Genomic DNA, 21,769 nt, shown 5'->3' with positions numbered 1-21,769 from the left:
AATATTTGAGAAATTCCCCTGCTCACACTCACAGAAGGTGGCCTTCTTGGTGGCTATCATTTCTGCTTGAGGGTGTCAGAATTGACGGCGCTCTCCTGTCGCACGCCCTACCTGGTGATTTATAAGGACAAGGTGGTTCTTCGTCCTTGTCCTTTGTTCCTTCCAAAAGTTGTCTCTGATTTCCATTTTAATGAAGACATTGTGTTGCCTTCCCTGTGTCCAAGGCCGCAACATTCGAGGTGCGTACAAGTGACGATCAATTCTCCTTTGAGATGAATCCCAAATAAATTGTGTGAACATGTGAATTATATAAATCACCAATATATAAAATAAAATGACACATAAGTAAATCATCAAAAGTGCAATCTTGATGTGCAACGGTGAAAGGAATACATATGTAAGTCCATATAAAACAACAAGATGAATCACCCGGGTGTTTGTTGAAATTCAATTGAGATCCTGCTAACTGAGGTCAAGGTGCTTAGATCCACCACCACATATAGAGTGACTGGCTGCTTACCAGAAACTCATGACCCCCTGTTACAGAGGGTCTGCGTAAGCTTTTTTTCACGTATATGGTTTTATCATTCTGCTCAGAGCCTGACGTCCCGTCGATCCATCCATCCCCATCAAGGCCCCTGACGTCCCATCCCAGTGCCAATTTTGTTTTTTTCGGTGGTGGTCCGGAGCAATCAGTTTTAACAGCTTACTCAGACCCTCTGTAATGGGGGTCATGAGTTTCTGGTAAGCGGCCAGTCACTCTATATGTGGTGGTGGATCTAAGCACCTTGACCTCAGTTAGCAGGATCTCAATTGAATTTCAACAAACACCCGGGTGATTCATCTTGTTGTTTTATATGGACTTACATATGTATTCCTTTCACCGTTGCACATCAAGTTTGCCCTTTTGATGATTTACTTATGTGTCATTTTATTTTATATATTGGTGATTTATATAATTCACATGTTCACACACTTTATTTGGGATTCATCTCAAAGGAGAATTGATCGTCACTTGTACGCACACCAGTTTCTTATTAGCGCAATTCCACAATTTTAAGACGATTTTATTTTGTGTTTGTGTTACATATAGGAATCTGCAGCTTTTTCAATTTCTCAATTTTCTTATTGTTTACACAATTTCACTTATGCGCAGTTAAGCCCCCTTTTTCTTTCGCAACATTCGAGGGACTTTGCCTTACACACCTTGGATGTGGTTCGGGCGACCAGGGTGTATTTGGCTGCCACTGAGTCCTTTCGGAGGTCAGACTCCCTGTTTGTGATCGTGGACGGGCCAAAGAAGGAGCTGTCTGCTTCCTCGGTGACCATTTCTAGCTGGATCAGACAGGCTGGGACTCAGGCCTATTCTGTCAGGGGTCCGGTTCCTCCCTTCCTGGTGAAAACGCACTCTATGCGGGCTCTGAGTGCCTCCTCGGCCTTCCGTCATCAGGCATCAGTGACGCAAGTGTGCAAGGCGACCACCTGGTCGTCGGTGCACACTTTCACAAAATTTTACAAAGTGGATGTGCTGGCATCTGCGGATGCCTCTTTTGGCCGCAAGGTTCTGCAGGCCAAAAGAGGGTTTTTCCCTCATGAAGGGGTTTTCTTGCTCTTCAGATTGTGCTCCAGTTGTTCTTGTTGAACTCCAGGTTGTCTGGTTGGCCTGTTTTTTTTGTTGGCTGCCCCACCCCTCATGTTTGGCACAGCTTTGGGACATCCCTATGGTTCTGAATAAGGAAGCAATGTGTCTGTCAATGAACGAATGAGAAAATAGGATTTTTGATTTACCGTAAAATCAGTTTCTCTGAGTTCATTGACAGACACAGCACCCACCCCTCTATGTAGTTTTTAATGCTTCTGACGCTGCTTGTGACAAAAGTAAAGGCCTATAGCAGTAGTAGAGAGTGGTGTATATCACCTAGGACTGCCCATGGGCGTAGCCAAGTCCTTTTTCTGCCTAGTGTCCTACTCCTGAAGGGGGCGATATAACCCTATGGTTTTGAATAAGGAAGCGCTGTGTCGGTCAATGAAAGCCTGTAGTTTCTTTGCTGATGTTGCTTCATAGCCTGCACAGTAGTTTCTGGCTTTTTAGAAGATTTTGATTTCAGACAGTATCTGTTTCAGTGACACCAGCACCTCAGTATTATGTGCGTTCTGCCAGAATTTGAGATTGTTGCTTTTTTTGTAATCTACCATTGCAAAATCAGGAAATTGGAAGGAAAAATACCATCTTTACACTTTTTGGGAAGCGTCATAAACAAGAAAATGGCGTAGTATAAAAATTACGGTTTCCAAAATTGTCAGCCTGCTAGGTTTACAGTTCTCATCATTACTTTCCAGTTGTGGATATTAAACAGAATGTACGCATATTTACTTGTTAGTGCATAACATGAAAAGCTAATCTGATCTGTGTTCATTGAAGCACATCACTTTATTGGTTTCTCTAGGAAAGATTACATTTACTGAAAATTAAACACTGCCTGGCCGTACATTCAATCACTTTTCCCCTTTATGTTTAAAGATGAACCCTGATCTAATGGAAAAGTAGGACAGTGTTTTAAAATGAATAGGTGTTTATTTCCTAGTCAGAACAATAGATATGCAGCCCAAAAAAATGCATGTGGCCACACCTTTTATGACAGCACGTGGACAGAAAGAACAGATTGCACACAGCTGATAGGAGGAAGCCTTCCTGCATTTTGGGTGCTGACCAATTTTGCCTCTTACAGCCGCATTACTGAGTCTTTGACTTGAAAAGGGTTCTGTACTGTCCCAGGGATAAAGTAAAAATCTACAGTTTCATTATGTTTTCTTTACGATGATCACTGTTAAAAATCTTTAATATATTTATTCAAGTAAGTATAAAATGTAATCAGTTCAATCACTTATGTAGAAGTTGCCAACCAGGATACAAGTGTTACACGTTTATTTGTAAAATAATTTGTAATTTAATCTGTGCTATGGTTTTCATTCTGGTTTTAACCCATTTTAATTGGATTACTCATAGCTTTTTTTTGTTTTTTCTTTTTTCTTTTTTTAAACCCTTAAGGCCCCTTTCACACTGGGGCAGGGGCGGCGTTGGCGGTAAAGCACCGCTTTTGTTACCCCCCCCCCCCCCCCCCCCCGCTAGCGGCCGAGAAAGGGTTCAAAACCACTGCCGGCGGTATAGCCGCGCTGTCCCATTGATTTCAATAGGCAGGAGCGGGGAAGGAGCGGTGAATGCACCTGTCTTCCTGTGCGTTTTTGATGCATTTTGCTGCGTTCCATACAACATAAATGCAGAATGTTCTACTTTTGTTGACTGCACCGATGTGAACTAGGGTCATTGGAATCCATGTTCAACACTGTCCGTGAGTTTTTGATGTAGCATAAAAACTCACTGGGCTGCATCTGCCATGAACCAGCCTTGAAGGAGGAAGAAAATTTAAAGTAGACGTTCCGCCTAAAACTAACAAACTCTTAAGTTTACATGGCAGCCACATTCTAAGACTTATCTATCAAACCTTGTAAAGCAAAAATCACTCTCGATACCTTTTCTGAAGCAGAGCTGGTCCAGTCTCCAGCTGAGGATGATGCATGGAAGAGACAGCCGACAACAGCTGGGAAGTCACGTTACCCATAGAGTTACTATGTGGCTTCTGTTGTCGGCTGCTTCTTCTGCGTGGGACCGGATCGGCTACAGAAAAGGTATGTATAGCGATTTTTGCTTTACGGGGTTAGAATGTGGTTGCCAGTAGATTTAGAGTTAGTTTTATGCTACTTTAGCATAAAATTTTGTCTGTGAACATAACCTTTCTGTTTGCATTACATTTTACTACCTCTTTTTAAAAATGTTAATGTTAAAGTTCTGTCCTTTTTGGTTTCCACTATTGTACCTTGTAGCCAATGAGAAGGGAATTAAATCCTTTCTTACATTTCAAATTTTTTTCTAGCCTTGTGCGCTGACCAGTAAAAATCAGCTAGAAAAACGATGAAGAATGAAGACCGTGTGAACCCCTAACAATGAACTTGTTATGGTCTAAGAGCAAAAAATACCTCTTAATTTTTCCATAAATCTTGTGAACTGGTAACTATGTGTACTTTCTGCCACTAGTTAGCATTGTTCCCAGCTATCTATGTGGACTACAAAACACCCCCCCATGTTTTAAAGAAAGGGAGATGTTCTGTATTTCTTTCTGAGTGATGATGCTGCTTCTCTATAGATACAGTACAGTGAGAGAGTGTTCTCACAAGAATTGTGTTACTGGCAGGATCACCAGTTGAATATACAGGAAAAATGCCTAAAAATAGTAAAGCTAATGTAGACATCACATCTAAGAAATAGTAAGCTAAAATATATTAACATTTTTGTTCTTGGGCTTGAATATGTTTTAAGCAATGAACAATTGGAATGTGCTGCCTAAAGCACCAAAACCGGTGCATGCAGCATTTTCAGCAACAAAGGTTTGTAGGTTGCCATGTGTTGTGTTGTGATGCTGTACAAGGGTGTTGACGAGGTGCATTGGGGTGCCATTCATAACTCTCTTAATGCATTTTTGTGGACCGTGTAACGTAGTGCTATAGTGAGATTCGGTCCCTAGACTGATGAAGCCATCCCTCTTATCTTATCAGCATGTTTTTTCAGCATATCTGCAAGCAGCATACCAACTGGCCCCTAGTCCTTCCCTTACTTATCCCCACTTGTCCTTCCCTTACTTATCCCCAGTCTGATTGCTATTCTGCAGGGGATTCCAAGAGGTTGGAATCAAGTTAGATAAAGATACTGCGCCCAGGGCAGGTTATCAGGGTAATGGGAAGATCGTGTAGCCTTACATGACCCTAACAGGATACCTTCTGTTTTCTCTAACGGAATGTACTCTATGTTACCAAAAGTATTGAGACACTTGCCTTTACACGCACATGAACTCTAATTGCATCCCAGTCTTGGTCCGTATGGTTGAATATTGAGTTGGCCCACCCTTTGCAGCTTCAACTCTTCTGGGAAGGCTGTCCACAAAGTTTAGGATTGTGTCTATGGGAATGTTTGACCAATCTTCCAGAAGCGCATTTGTGAGGTCAGGCACTGATGTGGACGAGAAGACCTGGCTTGCCATCTCCGCTCGAATTCATCCAAATAGGTGTTCTATCGGGTTGAGGTCAGGGTTCTGCAGGCCAGTCATTTCCTCCAGCCCAAACTCGCTCATCCATGTGTTTATGGACCTTGCTTTGTGCATTGGTCCAAATCATTTGGTGGAGGGGAGTTAGCATACCAAGACATTTCGGACAATTTCATGCTCCCAACTTTGTGGAAACAGTTTGGGGATGAACCCTTCCTGTTCCAACATGACTGCACACCAGTGCACAAAGCAAGGTCCATAAAGACATGGATGAGCGAGTTTGGGATGGAGGAACTTGACTGGCCTGCAGATTCCTGACCTCAACCCGATAGAGCACCTTTGCGATAAATTAGAGCGGAGCCTGTGAGCCAGGCCTTCTTGTCCACTTCTGGAAGGATGGTTAAACATTCCCATAGTTACACTTCTAAACCTTGTGGACAGCCTTCCTCTTAGAAGAGTGGAAGCTATTATAGCTGCAAAGGGTGGGCCAACTTAATACTGAACCCTACGGACTAAGACTGGGATGCCATTAAAGTTAATGTGCGTGTACTTTTGGTAATATAGTGTATGTGGACTCCCATGTCTTATAGCTTGTCACAGCTGGGGTGGGAACATTGATACCTGTTTCACTCCACCCAAGATGAAAATGATCCCGTAGTTGGAGTCGCTGTTTATTCATGATTCAGAATGCTGTGCCTACCATGCATCAAGCATAGCCCCCTGTAGCATCACTATCATACAAGTATGGTTTACCAGGGGGAAAGCCCCAGTGAGGGGGTATATAGGTTTACGCAGCTTACAGTAAAGTATTGCAGACTCTCATCACACACTATACAATTATGTGAGCACACCAATACCGAATAGATTTGAATTTGTGAAGCTCAGGAATTGCTACAAAAAATGTAGCGACAGTTTCCCTTCTCATACTTACTGCAAATTGAAGAAATAAATCATTGGATATCTCATTATATTTCTCCTTGCATACTGCGGCAGAATTTAAATTGCCTTTTGTTGCTGCTCCACCAAACGATACTTCCTTATCATCCCAAGCGCACATGGCTGGAGAACAGGAGAGGGTGAGAGGGAGCTCGCACAACACTTCTCTTCCACTCTCACATCTGCTCTGCCTTTGTACTCTAATAGTTTTATAACTTATAAGGAAGGGCTGTGACCTTCACAAATGCACAGAGATAGCAGTTGTGTTGTACTTAATCATTGTTCACTTTAAAGTATATTTAATTATGTATAATTAAAGTGACAGGAGCTGAAAGATAGTTTTTTTTTTTTTTTTTCCTAGCAAAATATTTGTTTTTTCCTATCATCTGTGAACAGCTTGGGTGATATGTTGCAGTCTAATTTGTCTTGCTACATGGGAGGGAGCAACATTTATATGACTTAGGCTGGCCATACACTAGTAGAATTTCATTTGCAAATTTCAATTTTCTTCGATTTTCTAAACATTAGTGGGGTCAAATTGACATTCCTTTTCGACCACAGTGAAAAGGAAAATTTGAAGAAGCAGAATGGAAAAATGTTTCTCGAAAGAGCTTATTTCTAACGGTGAACCGTATGTGGTTTTCGTTTATTCAGTCTAAAAATGAATGATAAAAGCCCTGTGCTTATTCCGGCTACTCTGGTTTCCCCCCACACTCCAAAGATATGGGATTTGTCAATTAGATCCGGTCTAAAATTGACCCTCATATATGTCTATGTATGCCTGTTAGGTAGGGACCTTAGGTTGTAAGTTCCTTGAGGGCAGAGACTGATGTGAAGGTATATTATGTATAGCCCTGCTTAAATTGTCAGCACTATATAAATACCTGTAATAAACAAGATCATTGCAATTTGCTGTTTGGCTTTGACACAGAGGGGCTGCAGTTAATGGGTTCCATAGCAGTGCAGGTCAGAACAGCTAGAACAGAACAGAGAAGCTGATTGAAGAAGGATCTGGAGGATCAGTGCTGTAGGGTGCAAGCAATCGGAAAACATTTAACTAGGAAAGAAAAAAAAACAATCATGGGTGAAAGAAGATGGTTTTGGGTCACACCTTAGATGTGGTTCTTGTACTTTCCTGTTACATTTACTCTTGGTGTTAAAATCCTTCAACAGTAAAACAAATTTCTCTTTATGCCACTCAAGAGGCTCAATTTACAAAGCTTTAACTGTGGGATGAGGATCTATATTTCAGCCATGTAGCTGTAATTTTCATATCTTATAGGGCTCACCTGTCTTTTTTTTTTTCTTTTAATAAACATCCTTAGCCTGATGTGAATTATGTGTGGCAATTACTTTATTTTTTCTTGTCCTAACCTCAATAAACTGGCACTAACTATAGCTATAATATATTATTTTTTCCAGGAAAGACGACTGAAGGAAAAGGCTGCCCGAAGAGCGTCAAGCAGGAAAGATAAAGAGGTAGGGTTGCTTACCATTGTATTATGGACAGAGGAGCTTAGTCACTTGGGAAATAATTTGTGCTACTGGAGCTTTGTCAATTACATAAAGTCACTGTGTGTGATGATCAGATCCTGTATAATAAAATGAAGGGACACAAAATGATACATGACTGAGTCGCTTGTGGGTGGAATTCACCTTTGTCAGACATTGTCCATTATTATCCTCACATGCCTCCTTTCATGTAAGGGCAAAGGGTGTTCCTCCTGCCCAGCAAACTCCTTGGTGTCAGTGCTGTAGGGCATTCAAGTCACTAGGCACGTTCATTCCTGCTTTGGACATTTGCCTTAGATTGGTGGGGAAGTTGCACAGCTCAGGCTCCAGATTATACATTCCTGGTTAGGCCGGCCATACATGGAGCAAATTTCTTTCCTGCAACCACGGGTTGCAGGAAAGAAATTCACTTGATTTACCCATCAACACAGAGCTTGTCGATGTGTGAATCCCTCCTGCCGGGCCATTGTCTTCTCCCGGCAGGGGAAGCCATCCCTGCTGGAAGAAGACTGTGATTATCGCTAGTGACTATAGCAGCTGCTAGTGATAATCTCAAGAGAATCCTGTAGACTGGTTGAACCTAAGTTGATCGATCAACTTGGTTCATTCAGCCTGCCCATTAACGGTTTGAATCTGTCGGTTCCTGCTGAACCGACCATGATTAGAACCTAGTATGGTTAAGGTGTTATCTGGATTCTCAAGTGGATTACTGATAACTGAACTCAATAGAGGGACCTTTCTCCATTTAGTACAGTTGCAGTGTTTGTTGGATAACATTAGAAGTTTTAACTGCAATCTAAAGTGTAACTATAAGCAATTTTTTTTTCTAGTTTTGAATAATGTCTGCAGTCTCCCCCCCGTTGGGGAGATTCACCATCTCTATATATCTTGTTTACTATTGTCATCAAAAGTGAAAGTAAATTCCAAGAGGACACAGGTTCTGGTGACCTGGGGGGCCCCAAGGGATTTCCTTAATTTGCAGGGATTTCTTCTCACTTCCTGTTTTAGCTATGGGACAAGAAGTGATGACTTCCTGTCACATACACAGATGGCAAAAATTAAAAAAACTGACAGGGGTTATAACCCTCCCTTACTCTATCCAAAATGAAAAAAAGTTCAACTTTGTTCAATCTTTTATTAGAGTATTAAAAAGCATATAACCAAAAATAAAACACTGCAAGTTTAAGGCCCTTTTCACATGATCGGCCTGCTCGGATTCGCCTGTCCATTTTTCAGGGGGATCCGAGCGGGCCACCCATTAACTTCTATAGGCAGGCGGATGTCAGCGGATTTGTGTCCACTGACACTCGCCTTCCATCCAATTCAACAAGATCCGCTCAAAACAGATGTTTGGCGATACGTTCGCCACCAGTCCAGCGGATCACATGGGATCGAATGAAAACAGATAGGCTGTCCGTTTTCATCCAATCTCTCCATAGAGAACAGCGGGGCTCTGACAGGTTCATCTGAGCGGAGATGGACCTGTCATGTGAAAGGGGCCTAATATAAGAATTCGGATACACAAGTACCAAGCACAATATGAGGCTCGCAAAAATGAACAAATATCAGAAGGCAGAACAACTGCAGGTATAAATTCCATGTGGTAATGGAAAGAAGGACATGAAGAAGAATATATTTTTGTGAAATTATGCCCTCATCACTATCATTATTATTTATTATTATACACGATTTCTATAGTGCCAACAGTTTACACAGTGCTTTACAATGTAGAGTGGGGACAGCACAAATACAGTACAGTTCAATACAGAAGGGACAGGAGGGCCCTGCTCATAGAGCTTACATTCTAAAGAGGGGGTGGTGGTACAAAAGGTAATAGCTGCAGGGGATGATTTGATGGAGGGTGGCTCGGGTACAGTTCTTACGTGGGTGTGGGATAGGCTTCCTTGAATAAATTAGTTTTCAGGGATCTCCTAAAGGTGGACAGGTTAGGGGCTGATCGGATATACCGGGGCAGGGAGTTCCAGAGGATGGGAGAGGCTTTGGAGAAGTCCTGAAGGTGAGCATGGGAGGAGGTAACAAGGGAGCTAGAGAGCAGGAGGTCCTGGGAGGAGCGGAGGGGACGATTTGGGCGATATCTGCAGATGGGGTTGGTGATGTAGCTGGGGGCGATGCTGTGCATGCATAAATGTATATAAGCAAAAAAAACCCTTTAAATGGGACTATTGCAGGCTTGAAGTTATACACATGTAAAATTCATAACAAGCTTAATTATACATATTAAAATTGTATAAAGATAAAAAATAAGAAACTCATGCAGCTACATGACATTGGTACACAATTATAGGAAAACCACAGAATTCTGTTACCAATAGCAGTTTGAAGACCAAAGTATCCAATGTATTTCAAAATATAATTGTTTTGTTTTTCTTCTTCAGGTGTAAGTGGTTATTAAATATACATATCTACAACAGAGAGATATAGTTGGATATCAGATTAATACATATGACACGCAGTAATCACAGTACACATTAAATACCAACCCTTGTGGGTATAGTTCATCGCATGAAGAGGCGCATCATTTAAAATTGCAAAGTAAGCTTTGCTGCTGCATGATACCAAAAGTCGGCCCCACAAGTCCCCCTTACTGGGGACTGTGGGGATATCCCACCACAGGTCCACAGATGACCTTCATTTGGAAAGACCACTTATATATTATGGTGGAACTGTCCAGATAGGCCCAAAATGTGGTTATTGAGGCCCAAAATTGGGGCTGGTTGAGAAAGGGTTAACTTTAATCAGCCTTCAAAAAGCAAATCATAGTTATCTCCAATTAAAGATATCTAATACCATAAATCATGCCTTAAGAATCAAAAGGTCTGATTGATTTCTAGTGTAAACAATGAAACCAGACCGTGACCTATTACAACGTTCATACTATTAATGAGGAAAAGAAAGAAGAAAAAAATGTGGGGGTTAAAGAAAAGAGAGAGTGGGGTGTGCAGCTATGCGCTCTTACGGGATTTGATAATATCACTATAGGCCAGCCCAGCTTATATTCAGGCTACAAAGGAGTCAAAGGCAAATGAATAACTGAATTGGGACCATACTGTCCACATGAGCCTATATGATTCCAGCTCGTCGTTGTCTCTATCAAAAGTGTTCTATGTGGTCAATTTTGTCTAATTCACATGCCCATTCAGTCAGAGAAGGGGATATAGTTCTACTTTAAACATTGTCTTTACATTGTGCAGCCAGGCATTTTTTATATAACTGACAAAATCCCCCTATTTCTCTCCTTGCAACCATGGCAACAGAACTTGGTTTGTGCATGTAATTTCCAAGAACTCACTAAATCATATAATTGGCACTCCCAGCAGACGCAGAGTTTAATTACTCACAATTAATATGGTACTGCTGCATAGACCCCTTTCTCTAGCCTGTGATAACACTCCTCCGGGACCCCTTCCTTACACACACTGCGCACATCTAGTTTGGAGTCTTACACCAGTTCCCTGTAGTTAAAATTAGTTTTACTTCACTTTTAACATTTAAATCAATGGGGTTAGTTCTGCTTTAAGGTGAGATTAGAGATCGCAAGTTGTATGTCTCTTCTGTGATACACTTGGATTGGACCAAACTGTAAATTTCTTCTGATAGTTCTTCTGGGGATACAGTATTTTCTTTTTCATACATCATGGGACACAGAGTTAGGCTAATATTCATTACCTACTGGGTTATACTTCATCTCCAGGTGAATGGACGCTGGTAGACCAAAGGTGAAGAAAAGCACCAGGTGTCCCTCGTTTAAAACCTCAGGAACTGCTTCCTCAAGTGTCTCAGCACCAAGGCATTTCCGCCGCCAACAGGGCACTAGAGCCAGGGGCAAGCTGCAAGGCCAGGGGCAGAAAAAGCCCTGGGTCCAAAACTCTTCTAAACCCAGCACCAAGCCCTCCTTTTGAGGGGACGCTCCAACTCTATCGGGTGGGGGGAAGGCTGCTGCACTTTGTGGACATTTGGAGAACAATAGTTCAGGACGAGTGGGTCACCTCAACTATATCCCGCGGTTACAAGCTGGAATTGCGGGGGGTTCCACCTCAGAGGTTTCTAAGATCCAGTGTTCCCTCTGATCCTCCAAAAAGAGACTTATTGCTTCAGGCACTGCATCATTTAGTGCATCAAGGAGTGATTGTAGAGGTTCCTGTATCTGAAAGGGGCACAGGGTTTTACTTGAACCTGTTTATGGTTCAAAAACCAATCGGGGACACAAGGCCCATTTTGGACCTAAGATCCCTGAACCAGTATCTACTGATCCAGTTCTTTCAGAAGGAGTCTGTCCGCTCAGTAGTAGCCTCACTCCAGATGGGAAACTTTCTAGGCTCCATCAATATAAAAGACGTATATTTACACGTACCTATCTTTCAGCCTCATCAGAGGTTCCTGTGGTTTGCAGTAGAGGAAAGTCATTTTCAGTTTGTGGCTCTACCCTTCAGGCTTGCTACAGCTCCCTGGGTGTTCACAAAGGTCCTAGCACCAGTACTGGGTCTTTTAAGGGCCAAAGGGATCTTGGTGCTAGGTTATCTGGATGACCTCCTGCTCGGAGATCACTCACTACAGGCTCTAGAACAGAGCATAACATGCACAGTGCGGTATTTGGAAAGCTTAGGCTGGATCATAAATACCAAAAAGTCAACCTTGAGACCAGCTCAAAGTCTAAAGTATTTAGGTCTGATCCTAGATAAGATCCAATCAAGGGTATTTTTGCTACCCGTAAGGATCTGTGCCCTGAAGGATCAGGTGCTTCAGATAAGGGGGAACCAGACAACCCTTCATTCAGCTCTGTATGAGTCTTCTAGGGAGGATGGTGTCCTCCTTTGAGGCAGTGTCCTATGCCCAGTTCCATTTCAGGCCTTTACAACAAGACATCTTGTTGGCTTGGAACAGAAGGGGACAAGCCCTGGATTATCCAATGTTCTTATCTCCTTGGGCACGCTTAAGCCTAAACTGGTGGTTGCAGGATCAGAACCTGCGAAAGGGACAATCCTTCCTCCCGTTAACTTGAAGAGCACTGACTATAGACGCCAGTCTCTCAGGCAGGGGAGCGACCCTAGATGGGCTCACAGCTCAGGGGAAATGGTCAAGGACAAAACAGATCCTGCCCATCAACGTCCTGGAATTAGGGGCAATACATCTTGCCCTACGGTCCTGGACGGTGGAGCTTCAGGACTGCCCTTTCAGGGTTCAGTCCGACAGTGCCACTGCAGTGGCCTATATAAAATACCAAGGTGGATACAAGGAGTTGTTCAGCTCTGAAGGAGGTGAACCACATACTAGCCTGGGCAGAGGAACGTGCTGATTCTATCGGCAGTCCGTATCCCAGGAGTAGATAAATGGAAGGCAGATTATCTCAGCCGCCAGCAGATCTGCCCGGGGGAATGGAACACCCAGGGGGTGTTCCAGGAAATTTGCCAGCATTGGGGATGGCCAGAGGTCGATTTATTGGCATCTGGTTCCCGTTGATTGTGAGACTGAAAATAGAAGGGCCATGGACGCTTCCACATCGCCCCGATCTACTGTCTCAAGGTCCTATATTCCACCCCAATTTACAGTCTCTAAATTTGACGGCATGGCTATTGAAGCCAGGGTGTTAAAGGACTGTGGCATCTCGGGACCAGTGGAGTCTACCCTAGTGAATGCTAGAAAGGTTGTCACTGGGAAGGATCTATCATAAGGTCTAGAAGACTTATATTGCTTGGTGTGAAGCCAAAAAATGGCATCCTCGGAAATACGCGATTGGGGGAATTCTCTTTTTTTCTACAGTCAGCTGTGGAAATCACATCGGCTTTGTGTACAATCAGAGGTCAGATTTCAGTCCTGTCAGTATTCTTCCAAAGGCCTTTAGCCTCCCATTCGCTGGTTTGCGCTTTTATGCAGGGGACAACTTGTTGCTTCCCCCCATTTGGTCACCTATGTGTCCTTGGGACTTGAAGTTGGCGCTGCCTGTGTTACAGACACAACCATTTGAACCTATCAAGGAAATTCCATTAGACTTGCTGTCACGCAAGCTAGCCTTCCTGATGGCCATCACCTCAGCTAGAAGGGTGTCATTGTTGGCGGCCCTTTTGTGCAGGGAACAATACTTGATCCTTCACCACGACAGGGTCGTGTTACGGCCTGTTCCATCCTTTTTGCCAAAAGTGGTGTCAGCCTTTCTTTTAAATCAGGCCATTTTTTTGACGCCTTTTTTCTCTCAGCCTCGTTCGGCGGAAGAGAGACGACTGCATTCTTTGGACATTGTCCGGGCAGTCAAGGTTTATTTGTCTAGATGTGCAGAGATCCGAGGATCAGACTCCTTTTGTTTTATCAAAAGGACCCAAGAAGGGGCAGGCAGCTTCCAAAGCTTCCATTGCCAATTGGGTCCGTCAATTGGTCATTCAGGCCAATGGTCTGAAACATAAAGCTCCTCCCTTTAAGGTGAGAGCTCATTCTACCAGGGGTGTAGGAACCTCCTGGGCCTTTTGCCATCAGGTATCTGTGGCTCAGATTTGTAAGGCTGCTACCTGGTCTTTAGTGCATACGTTGACAAAATTTTATCAGGTGGATGTTCAGGCAGCCGAGGATTCGGCTTTCGGTGGCAGTGTACTGTGGGCTGCAGTATAAAGTCCGATGGCTATTGTTTGGCAGGGTGTCTCCCTCCCCTCAAGGCTATTAATCTGGGATGTCCCAGTAGTTAATGAATATTAGCCTGTGTCCCATGATGTATGAAAAAGAAAATAGGATTTTTTTGTCATACTTACCTGTAAAATCCTTTTCTTACATCATGGGACACAGAGGTGTCCCTCCCCTCTTTTTTTAAGATTCAGTGCTTGCTACAGAACTGAAGTACTTCCTGTATGGGAGGGGTTATATAGGGGATCACTTCCTGTCTAAAGACTTTTGGTCTACAGATGTCCATTTACCTGGAGATGAAGTATAACCCGGTAGGTAATGAATATTAGCCCATGATGTACTCAAAGAAAATTATTTTACAGCTAAGTATGATGACAAAATCCTATTTTTGCAATACTGGGGCTGGGGATGAGAATACTGGGGGTGCTGTATTTCTTATTACAGTATTGGGGCTGGTGATGATAATACTGGGGGTGCAGTATTATTGCAATGCTGGGGCTGGTGATGAGAATACTGGGAGCGCAGTATTTCTTATTACAATACTGGGGCTTGTGATGATACTACTGGGGGGTGCAGTATTTCTTATTACAGTATTAGGGCTGATGATACTGATATTTTTTCTTATTGCAGTAATGTAGCTGATGCTACTTGATACTACAATATTTCTTATTACTAGAGGTGTACCACATGGAAATTTTGGCTGGCCATTTTTTTTTAATTTTGATATTATGAATGTAAATGAATATAAATTTGTCAGACATTATTGGCACCTTTTAGCAGAAGAAAAGCTCAAGAAAAATGCATTCTTTAAATGCTATGTATGTCTTCACACTGGTCCGTTGCTCTTCCATTGTGGTGGTAAAAATCCTGCTTCCTGCATTTTTGGTCAGTTAAAAAAAAAAAACTCACCTCCCACGTTGAAATTCATTGAATACACAGCAAGAACGCATCAATAGCGCACCCGTGTTAAGTTTTTGCTGCGGTTTTTGAGTCATAAGATCTATGAAAAACACACCATCTGCACAGTAAAATCGTATGTGTTTTCGGCGCCATTATCAGCACCCTTTTCTGTGTCCGTAAAATGCTGAAAACACCATTTTCGGTACCAAAATTTCGGTGCATCTCTACTTATTACAGTAATGGAGCTGATGATGAGTATACTAGGGTTACGATATTTCTTAATACAGTTCTAGGGGCTGATGTGTTTGTAGCACAAGAAAAACCTTTACCCTCATTTCAGCCATATTAATTAGCACACTGGAATAGTCTGTTTCAGTGTATTTTGAACATAAAAAGAATAGGATCTGCAATATAATGCTAACATTCTTGCAGATGTATAAAGCCGACTTAAATGTGATTATATTTTCCTCTGCCTTAACAGAATAAGTTTTTCACTTCAAGTGGTTTCTAAATGCTATGTGCAAATCTTTCCAGTGAACGATTTTAGGATTGGGATATTAGCAGCAATGCTCATTTCCATGGTCTTGTTTCTGCACATCTTTCTATTATTTAATCTAGCGATTACACAGTCCTCTCTGTCAGCCCATTCTCACTGCCCAAAGTGCTATGAACAATAGGGGCATAATTATCTATACAGTTCTGTAGAAATGGAAAATAATTAGCCTATCATGAGAAATAGAGAGACTTGTTCATCTAACTATTAAAGAGTACTTTGTCTTGTTACGATGATTTTGAATGTGAAGTTTTATTGGAGATTTGCAATGCAGTCACAGAGGGTTTGTCTCATAGCGTTCAGAGAAGAGAACAAGATTTGATTGCTCCTAACTATCATACAACAAGAGTACATTTGACAGCTGAGAATGAGCGTAGCAACTAAGAATACTCATGACTTCTTGCATGTAATTGGGCCTTCTTGTGATCTTAAAGCTGATCTCTAGACAGAAAACTCACTGGTTCAAGTCTCGCAGTTTACCCCTCTCAATTTCCAGGCAGTCGAAGCCAGACAAGCCGGGTTGGGATGAGTGTGGCCATTGTAAAGGAGCAGGTCTCGGATTTGGGGCAGTCTGATTGGTGGACACGCCGTCAGGTGACATAAAAGGGGAAACCATGGCCTCCTTGGCCAGAAAGGCGCAATCACGATAGCTGGTACACCTTCCTCCATGATCCTTAGTAATGACTTGAACAGCAGGGCAATAGGCGGGACAGGTAAACTTGTTTGAAGTGCCATTTCTGAGAGAGTGCATCCTGGGCTAGCGCCTGTGGATAGAAGAGGCTGGAAAAGAGTTGAGGCACCTGACGTTTGAACGGTGTCGCCATCAAATCTATGTCCGGAACCCCCTCACTAGGCGAAGATCTCCGCTGGGTATCTTGGGTTCAGCATCCACTCCGTGTGGCTCGAGAACTTCCGGCTCTGCTGATCTGCCAGGGTGTTCTGAGGACCCGGTAGATACGATGCAGACAGGTTCAGTAAATGGACTTCGGCAAATGAGAAAATCTCCGCTGCCACAGGGAGAAGCTGTAGACTCCATGTGCCCCCTTGTTTCACAATATACGAAACTGCCGTTGTGTTGTCCATCAACATCTTGACCCTTTTGCCTTTAACTATATGCAAAAATGTTACGAGCGACTCCCTGGCTGCCTTCAGCTCCAGGAGATTCGTGGAGCATGGTGAGCGATGGTTCCACTTCCCCTGGGCCTTCAGGCCTCGACAGTGAGCCCCCCAACCCCGAAGACTGGCGTCTGAAGTAATCATGATCAAGTCTCCAGGATTGATGGGCCTTCCCAAAGAGAGGTTGGCTTGGAAATGAAGCGAGGAACTTGGAACTTCTGGTTCTGAGAATCGTGATGCCACTGGTTTAGGAGACAGAACTGAAACCTCCTCGTATGCCACTGTGCCCAAGCCACCGCTGGAATACATTCTGTTAAGAGGCCCAAACAGCTCATGGCCCGACGTACGGTGATTACAGGTGAAGATATCACCACTCCTCCTTACACACCCGATTGACCTTGTCTTCCGGAAGGAAAATCTTGTATTGTACTGTATCAAAGATCATACCCAAGATCATACCCAGGTATGTGATGTTTTGAGTTGGGATGAGGTGGCTTTTTGGGGAGATCATCCAACCGAATTCCATCAAGGCTTGCAAGACTTGATCCCGGTGCTTTACGAGAAGATCTCTGGACTGTGCCAACACCAGGACATCGTCCAGATAGTGGAATACGCAAACACCCCTTTTGCGAGGAAAGGCAATCCCCATCACCAAGACTTTTACTTTTGAAAAGGTTCTCGGGGAACTGAGGCCAAAGGGTAGGTATTTGAACTGAAAATGGCTGCCACTGAAGTGAAGCCTGAGATACCGCTGGTGAGCCGTGGCCACTTGGATGTGAAAAGGGGAGTGTCTCCATAGATCTCAAACGCCTATTGTTTCTTTGTACCATCGCAGATACTGACATGCGGAAAGTTTCTTGTTTGAGAAAGGCATTTAGGTATTTGAGGTCCAGGATGGGGCACCACTTGCCGGAAGACTTCCGTACTAGAAATATAGAGGAATAGACGCCCCTGCCTTCTTCTGATCTCGGAACCGGAACTATGGCCCGCAGACTCAACAACTCTGAAACGTAGGATTCTAGTGACATTCGCTTCTCTGAATATGCCGGAATCTTCGTCAAGAAAAAAAAAACTTCCTGGAGGCGGACTTTCGAAGTGAAGGCGAAACCCCTCGTGAACCACTTGCAGGACCCATGCATCTGATATCCTTTCCGCCTAGATGTTGCCAAAGTGGGCCAGCCTTGACCCCACTGGCAACATCTGGGCGGCAACCGGTCAGAAAGACTTGGTAGTCATCTTGGGAGACTGAGAGGCCTTGGACTTTGATCGATCCGTAAATGAGTTGCGTGGGCGCCATGAGGAATGGTTAAATTCTTTACCCGGGTGGTACGATCTTGCATCTCTGAACTGCTCCTGAGATCTCCTGTTTGTGCGAAAGGACTGCATACGATGCATTTGGTCCTGGGAGAGGAGGCCAGATTTTCCCCACAGTCACCCGACATATCGCATCCTCCAGAGTTTTCCCAAAGTGTCTTCCTTATAAAAATGGGATAGAACATAGGCCTTGTTTAGAGGCAGAGTCTGCAGACCAGTGCTTCAACCATAAGGCCCGTCTGGCCGTGACAGAATGTGCCATAATTCGTGAAATGAACCTCACTAGTTCTATAGCCGCTTCCACCATGAATTCCACAGCCAACCTGTGGCCCCGGAGGCTAGCAGAAACTGCCTCCTGTTCGCTCTGAGATCCAAGAGCCAATTCCACGTTTGAAGACCTTACTCTAACGGCCCTTAGGGCAACAGCTGGCCTGCAGGCTGCCCCTGCTGTAGAGAACACCCTCTTTAGGTCTGAATCAGCCCTCCTGTCCATGGAGTCCTTGAGCGATACGGTTTCCTCCAGAGGCAGAGTAATATGCCTTGGAAAGTATTACAAAGATGCGTCCACTTTTGGAGGTGTATTCCAGGGTTCTAGATCAGATGGCTGGAATGGGTAAAGTTTATTTACTCTATTCTAAAACACTGGCTTCCTATCAGAGTTAGCCTATTCATGTTCTTTTAGCTCCTTTATCTTCTCCATAAGAGGAAACTTAGGAAGATCCTTCTTTAAGTTAGAATAATACTTCTTTTGGTCCTGAGCATCTGAGGTAACCTCCTCCCATTCGATAGTCTGCTTAACTGTCATAATGAAAGCAGGAATTAAGAAAAAATCAAACGAAAATGAATCCATTTCACCTTGTGCCCCTTGAGAGTCTGCATCAGACCCGCTGGACACTAGCCCTGGTTCTGATGAATCGTCTTCCTGCACCGCCTGGTGCGTAGATTCACACAACCGTTTAGATGGCTTAGATACGCCATCACATGTCCAGCAGACACTGGCCACTGGACCCTTAGGATCCACCACTCTTCTACCCATAGACGAGGCCGTATGGCAATGTCTAGAAGATGGGCCGGGTGAAATAAAAGGGGATTCCTGATGAACATGGTGTCACTTGAACTTTGCTTTCGAATGAGAAGGACATGGAGATGATGAATGATGATTGCTGGATGAGGATATCAGCCTTTTGTGATTCTTGTATGAAGAGCCTCTCCCCCTGCAATAAGGATGGACCACTCAACATACAATGAGGAAGAAAGGACTACCCAGGAATCCGTAAGCGGCCCCTACCTTTCCGTAGTCTTCAGTGCCTCATCCACAGGAGCTGGCGAAGTCTCCCTGGGCTTAGAAGGAAAAAGGAGGAGTAGAAGATTAAAATCCCTGCTAAACAGCAAGAAATAAGGAAAACCAACCTGCACGCTCACCAGAAATACAGTTAGCAGGGCACAGGAAGGCAGTAAATCTAGTAATGTAGATCCCTTCTCCAGCAGTAAAAAGACAGGTGCTGACTGTAGGAAGATAGCAGAGGTTAGCAGAGGCCATGCAATCCAATACTCCGGCACAGATACGGCTGACATTCTTACCCAGCTCACAAAACGTTTCAGCCAGGGGAGCAGCAGCAGAATAAATGCTGTTCCGGCGCTTTAAAAAGGCGCCCCCACCCCCCCAGCTTGGCCAATGAGCATCCAGCATTCTCTAGCCAATCAGGATCCCAGGCTCGCGACCAATCTGAGACAGCGCTCTGAGGTCATCAGTCCGCACCGCGCCCGTGGAGTGCAGGAAAGCCAAGGAGTTAAGAGGGGGGAGGAGCCCCGAGCGCTGGCCAACAGCCTGTTCCACCCATAGAAGCCAATGGCTTCACTGGCCTGCTGATCAGCGTGAAACGCATGCTGTCTGCATGAGGAAAGAAGCATTGAGAGAAGAGAGAGAGCGCCCAGGATGGTGGCCCTAACTTCACTTGAGGCTCCTTTTATTTTATGCGGCTGCTCTTTACCCCGGCACCAGGAGTGCTCCTATCCCAGGGGGATTTACCCCCAACAAGAGGACCTTCCACCACGGGACCCTCGGAGGGAACAGAGAATTATCAGGAAAGTCAGGAGCGAGGACAAAAAAAAGAACACGGTCACCAGGTACAGCCTGCCATTTATACAAATATTCAGGAAGGTCCTATTGGAGGTCAAGGGGGCGGAGTTGACCCGCAGTGATGGAATGACGCAGAGCCAGGAAATGCATATCCTTAGCAGGTAAAACACTAATTTGTTATATATGTGCATCCAGCAGTGGTCATCACAGGTAATCACCAACTGTGTGAACGAATAACTTTGGCCGCTGACTAGGGCTGCTACCTCATCCTTTTAAAACCAAACACATATTAATTACACAGGTTCTGTGGCTGATTAAGGTGGTAATTAAACCCACTTAATGCCTTCTCTGCATTAAAGTGATACTAAAGTCTTATTTTTGTTTGTTGTTATTTTTAAACGAATCAAAAAATAACGAACAAAAGTCCTGGATGGCTTAACTCCAATGTAAAAATGCAAGGTTGAGAGGTCATCATGAACATTCAGACTTTATAAAGAATGCAACAGGAAATGTAAGGGTGCAATTAGGGAGGCTAAGATAGAACATGAAAAACACATAGCGGAGGCAAGCAAAAAAAATCCTTATGACACATCACAGGAAGCACCTCCATGGTTAACAGAGGACAGAATTAAAATTAGATTTGGGAAACCTAAACATTCATAAATCACCGGGACCAGATGGCTTGCATCTGAGGGTACTTAGGGAACTCAGTCAAGTAATTGCCAGACCATTGTTCCTAATTTTCACTGACAGTCTACTGACTGGAATGGTACCAGGTGATTGGAGAAAAGCCAGTGTAGCACCAATATTTAAAAAGGGCCCAAAATACATCCCTGGGAATTACAGACCCGTTAGCCTAACATCAATAGTATGTAAGCTCTTGGAGGGAATGATAAGGGACTATATACAAGATTTTAGTAACGAGAACGGTATCATTAGCAGTAATCATGATTCATGAAGAATCATTCTTGCCAAACCAATCCATCCTTCTAACCTTGTCTGAGGAGGTGAGTTGCCATCTAGATAATGGAAGGCACGTAGACGTGGTGTATCTGGATTTCGCAAAAGCATTTGATGCAGTTCCCCATAAACGTTTACTGTACAAAATAAGGTCCATTGGCATGGACCATAGGGTGAGTACATGGATTGAAAACTGGCTACAAGGGTGAGTTCAGAGGGTGGTGATAAATGGGGAGTACTCGGAATGGTCAGGGGTGGGTAGTGGGGTCCCCCAAGATTCTGTGCTGGGACCAATCCTATTTATTTTGTTCATAAACAACCTGGAGAATGGGGTAAACAGTTCAGTCACTGTATTTGCGGACGATACTAAGCTAAGCAGGGCAATCACTTATCTGCAGGATGTGGAAACCTTGCAAGAAGATCTGAACAAATTAATGGAGTGGGCAACTACATTGCAAATGAGACTTAATGTAGAAAAAAGTAAAATAATGCCTTTGGATGGCAAAAATATGAATGCAATCTTTATACACGGGGGGAGAACCTCTGGGGGAATCTAGGATGGAAAATGACCTGGGGGTCCTAATAGAGGGATAGACTCAGCAATGGCATGCAATGCCAAGCTGCTGCTAACAAAGCAAACAGAATATTAGCATTAGGGTTGTCCCGATACCACTT

The 21,769-nt window shown here is 43.8% G+C and overlaps 1 protein-coding gene across 1 annotated transcript in view; it reads left to right on the top strand.

The window, feature by feature from the left end:
• The window catches only part of DDX10 (DEAD-box helicase 10), a 421,792-nt gene that overhangs the window by 270,467 nt on the left and 129,556 nt on the right, over nucleotides 1–21,769 (top strand). Inside the window, exon 16 of the mRNA XM_073613492.1 lies at nucleotides 7,455–7,511. Within this exon, the coding sequence (XP_073469593.1) occupies nucleotides 7,455–7,511 (57 nt within the window). The remainder of the gene's footprint in view (nucleotides 1–7,454; nucleotides 7,512–21,769) is intronic.

Source organism: Aquarana catesbeiana, linkage group LG02, assembly GCF_042186555.1.
Source record: "Aquarana catesbeiana isolate 2022-GZ linkage group LG02, ASM4218655v1, whole genome shotgun sequence".
NCBI classification, from domain to species: Eukaryota; Metazoa; Chordata; class Amphibia; order Anura; family Ranidae; genus Aquarana; species Aquarana catesbeiana.
This window is presented reverse-complemented; position numbering and strand designations above follow the sequence as displayed.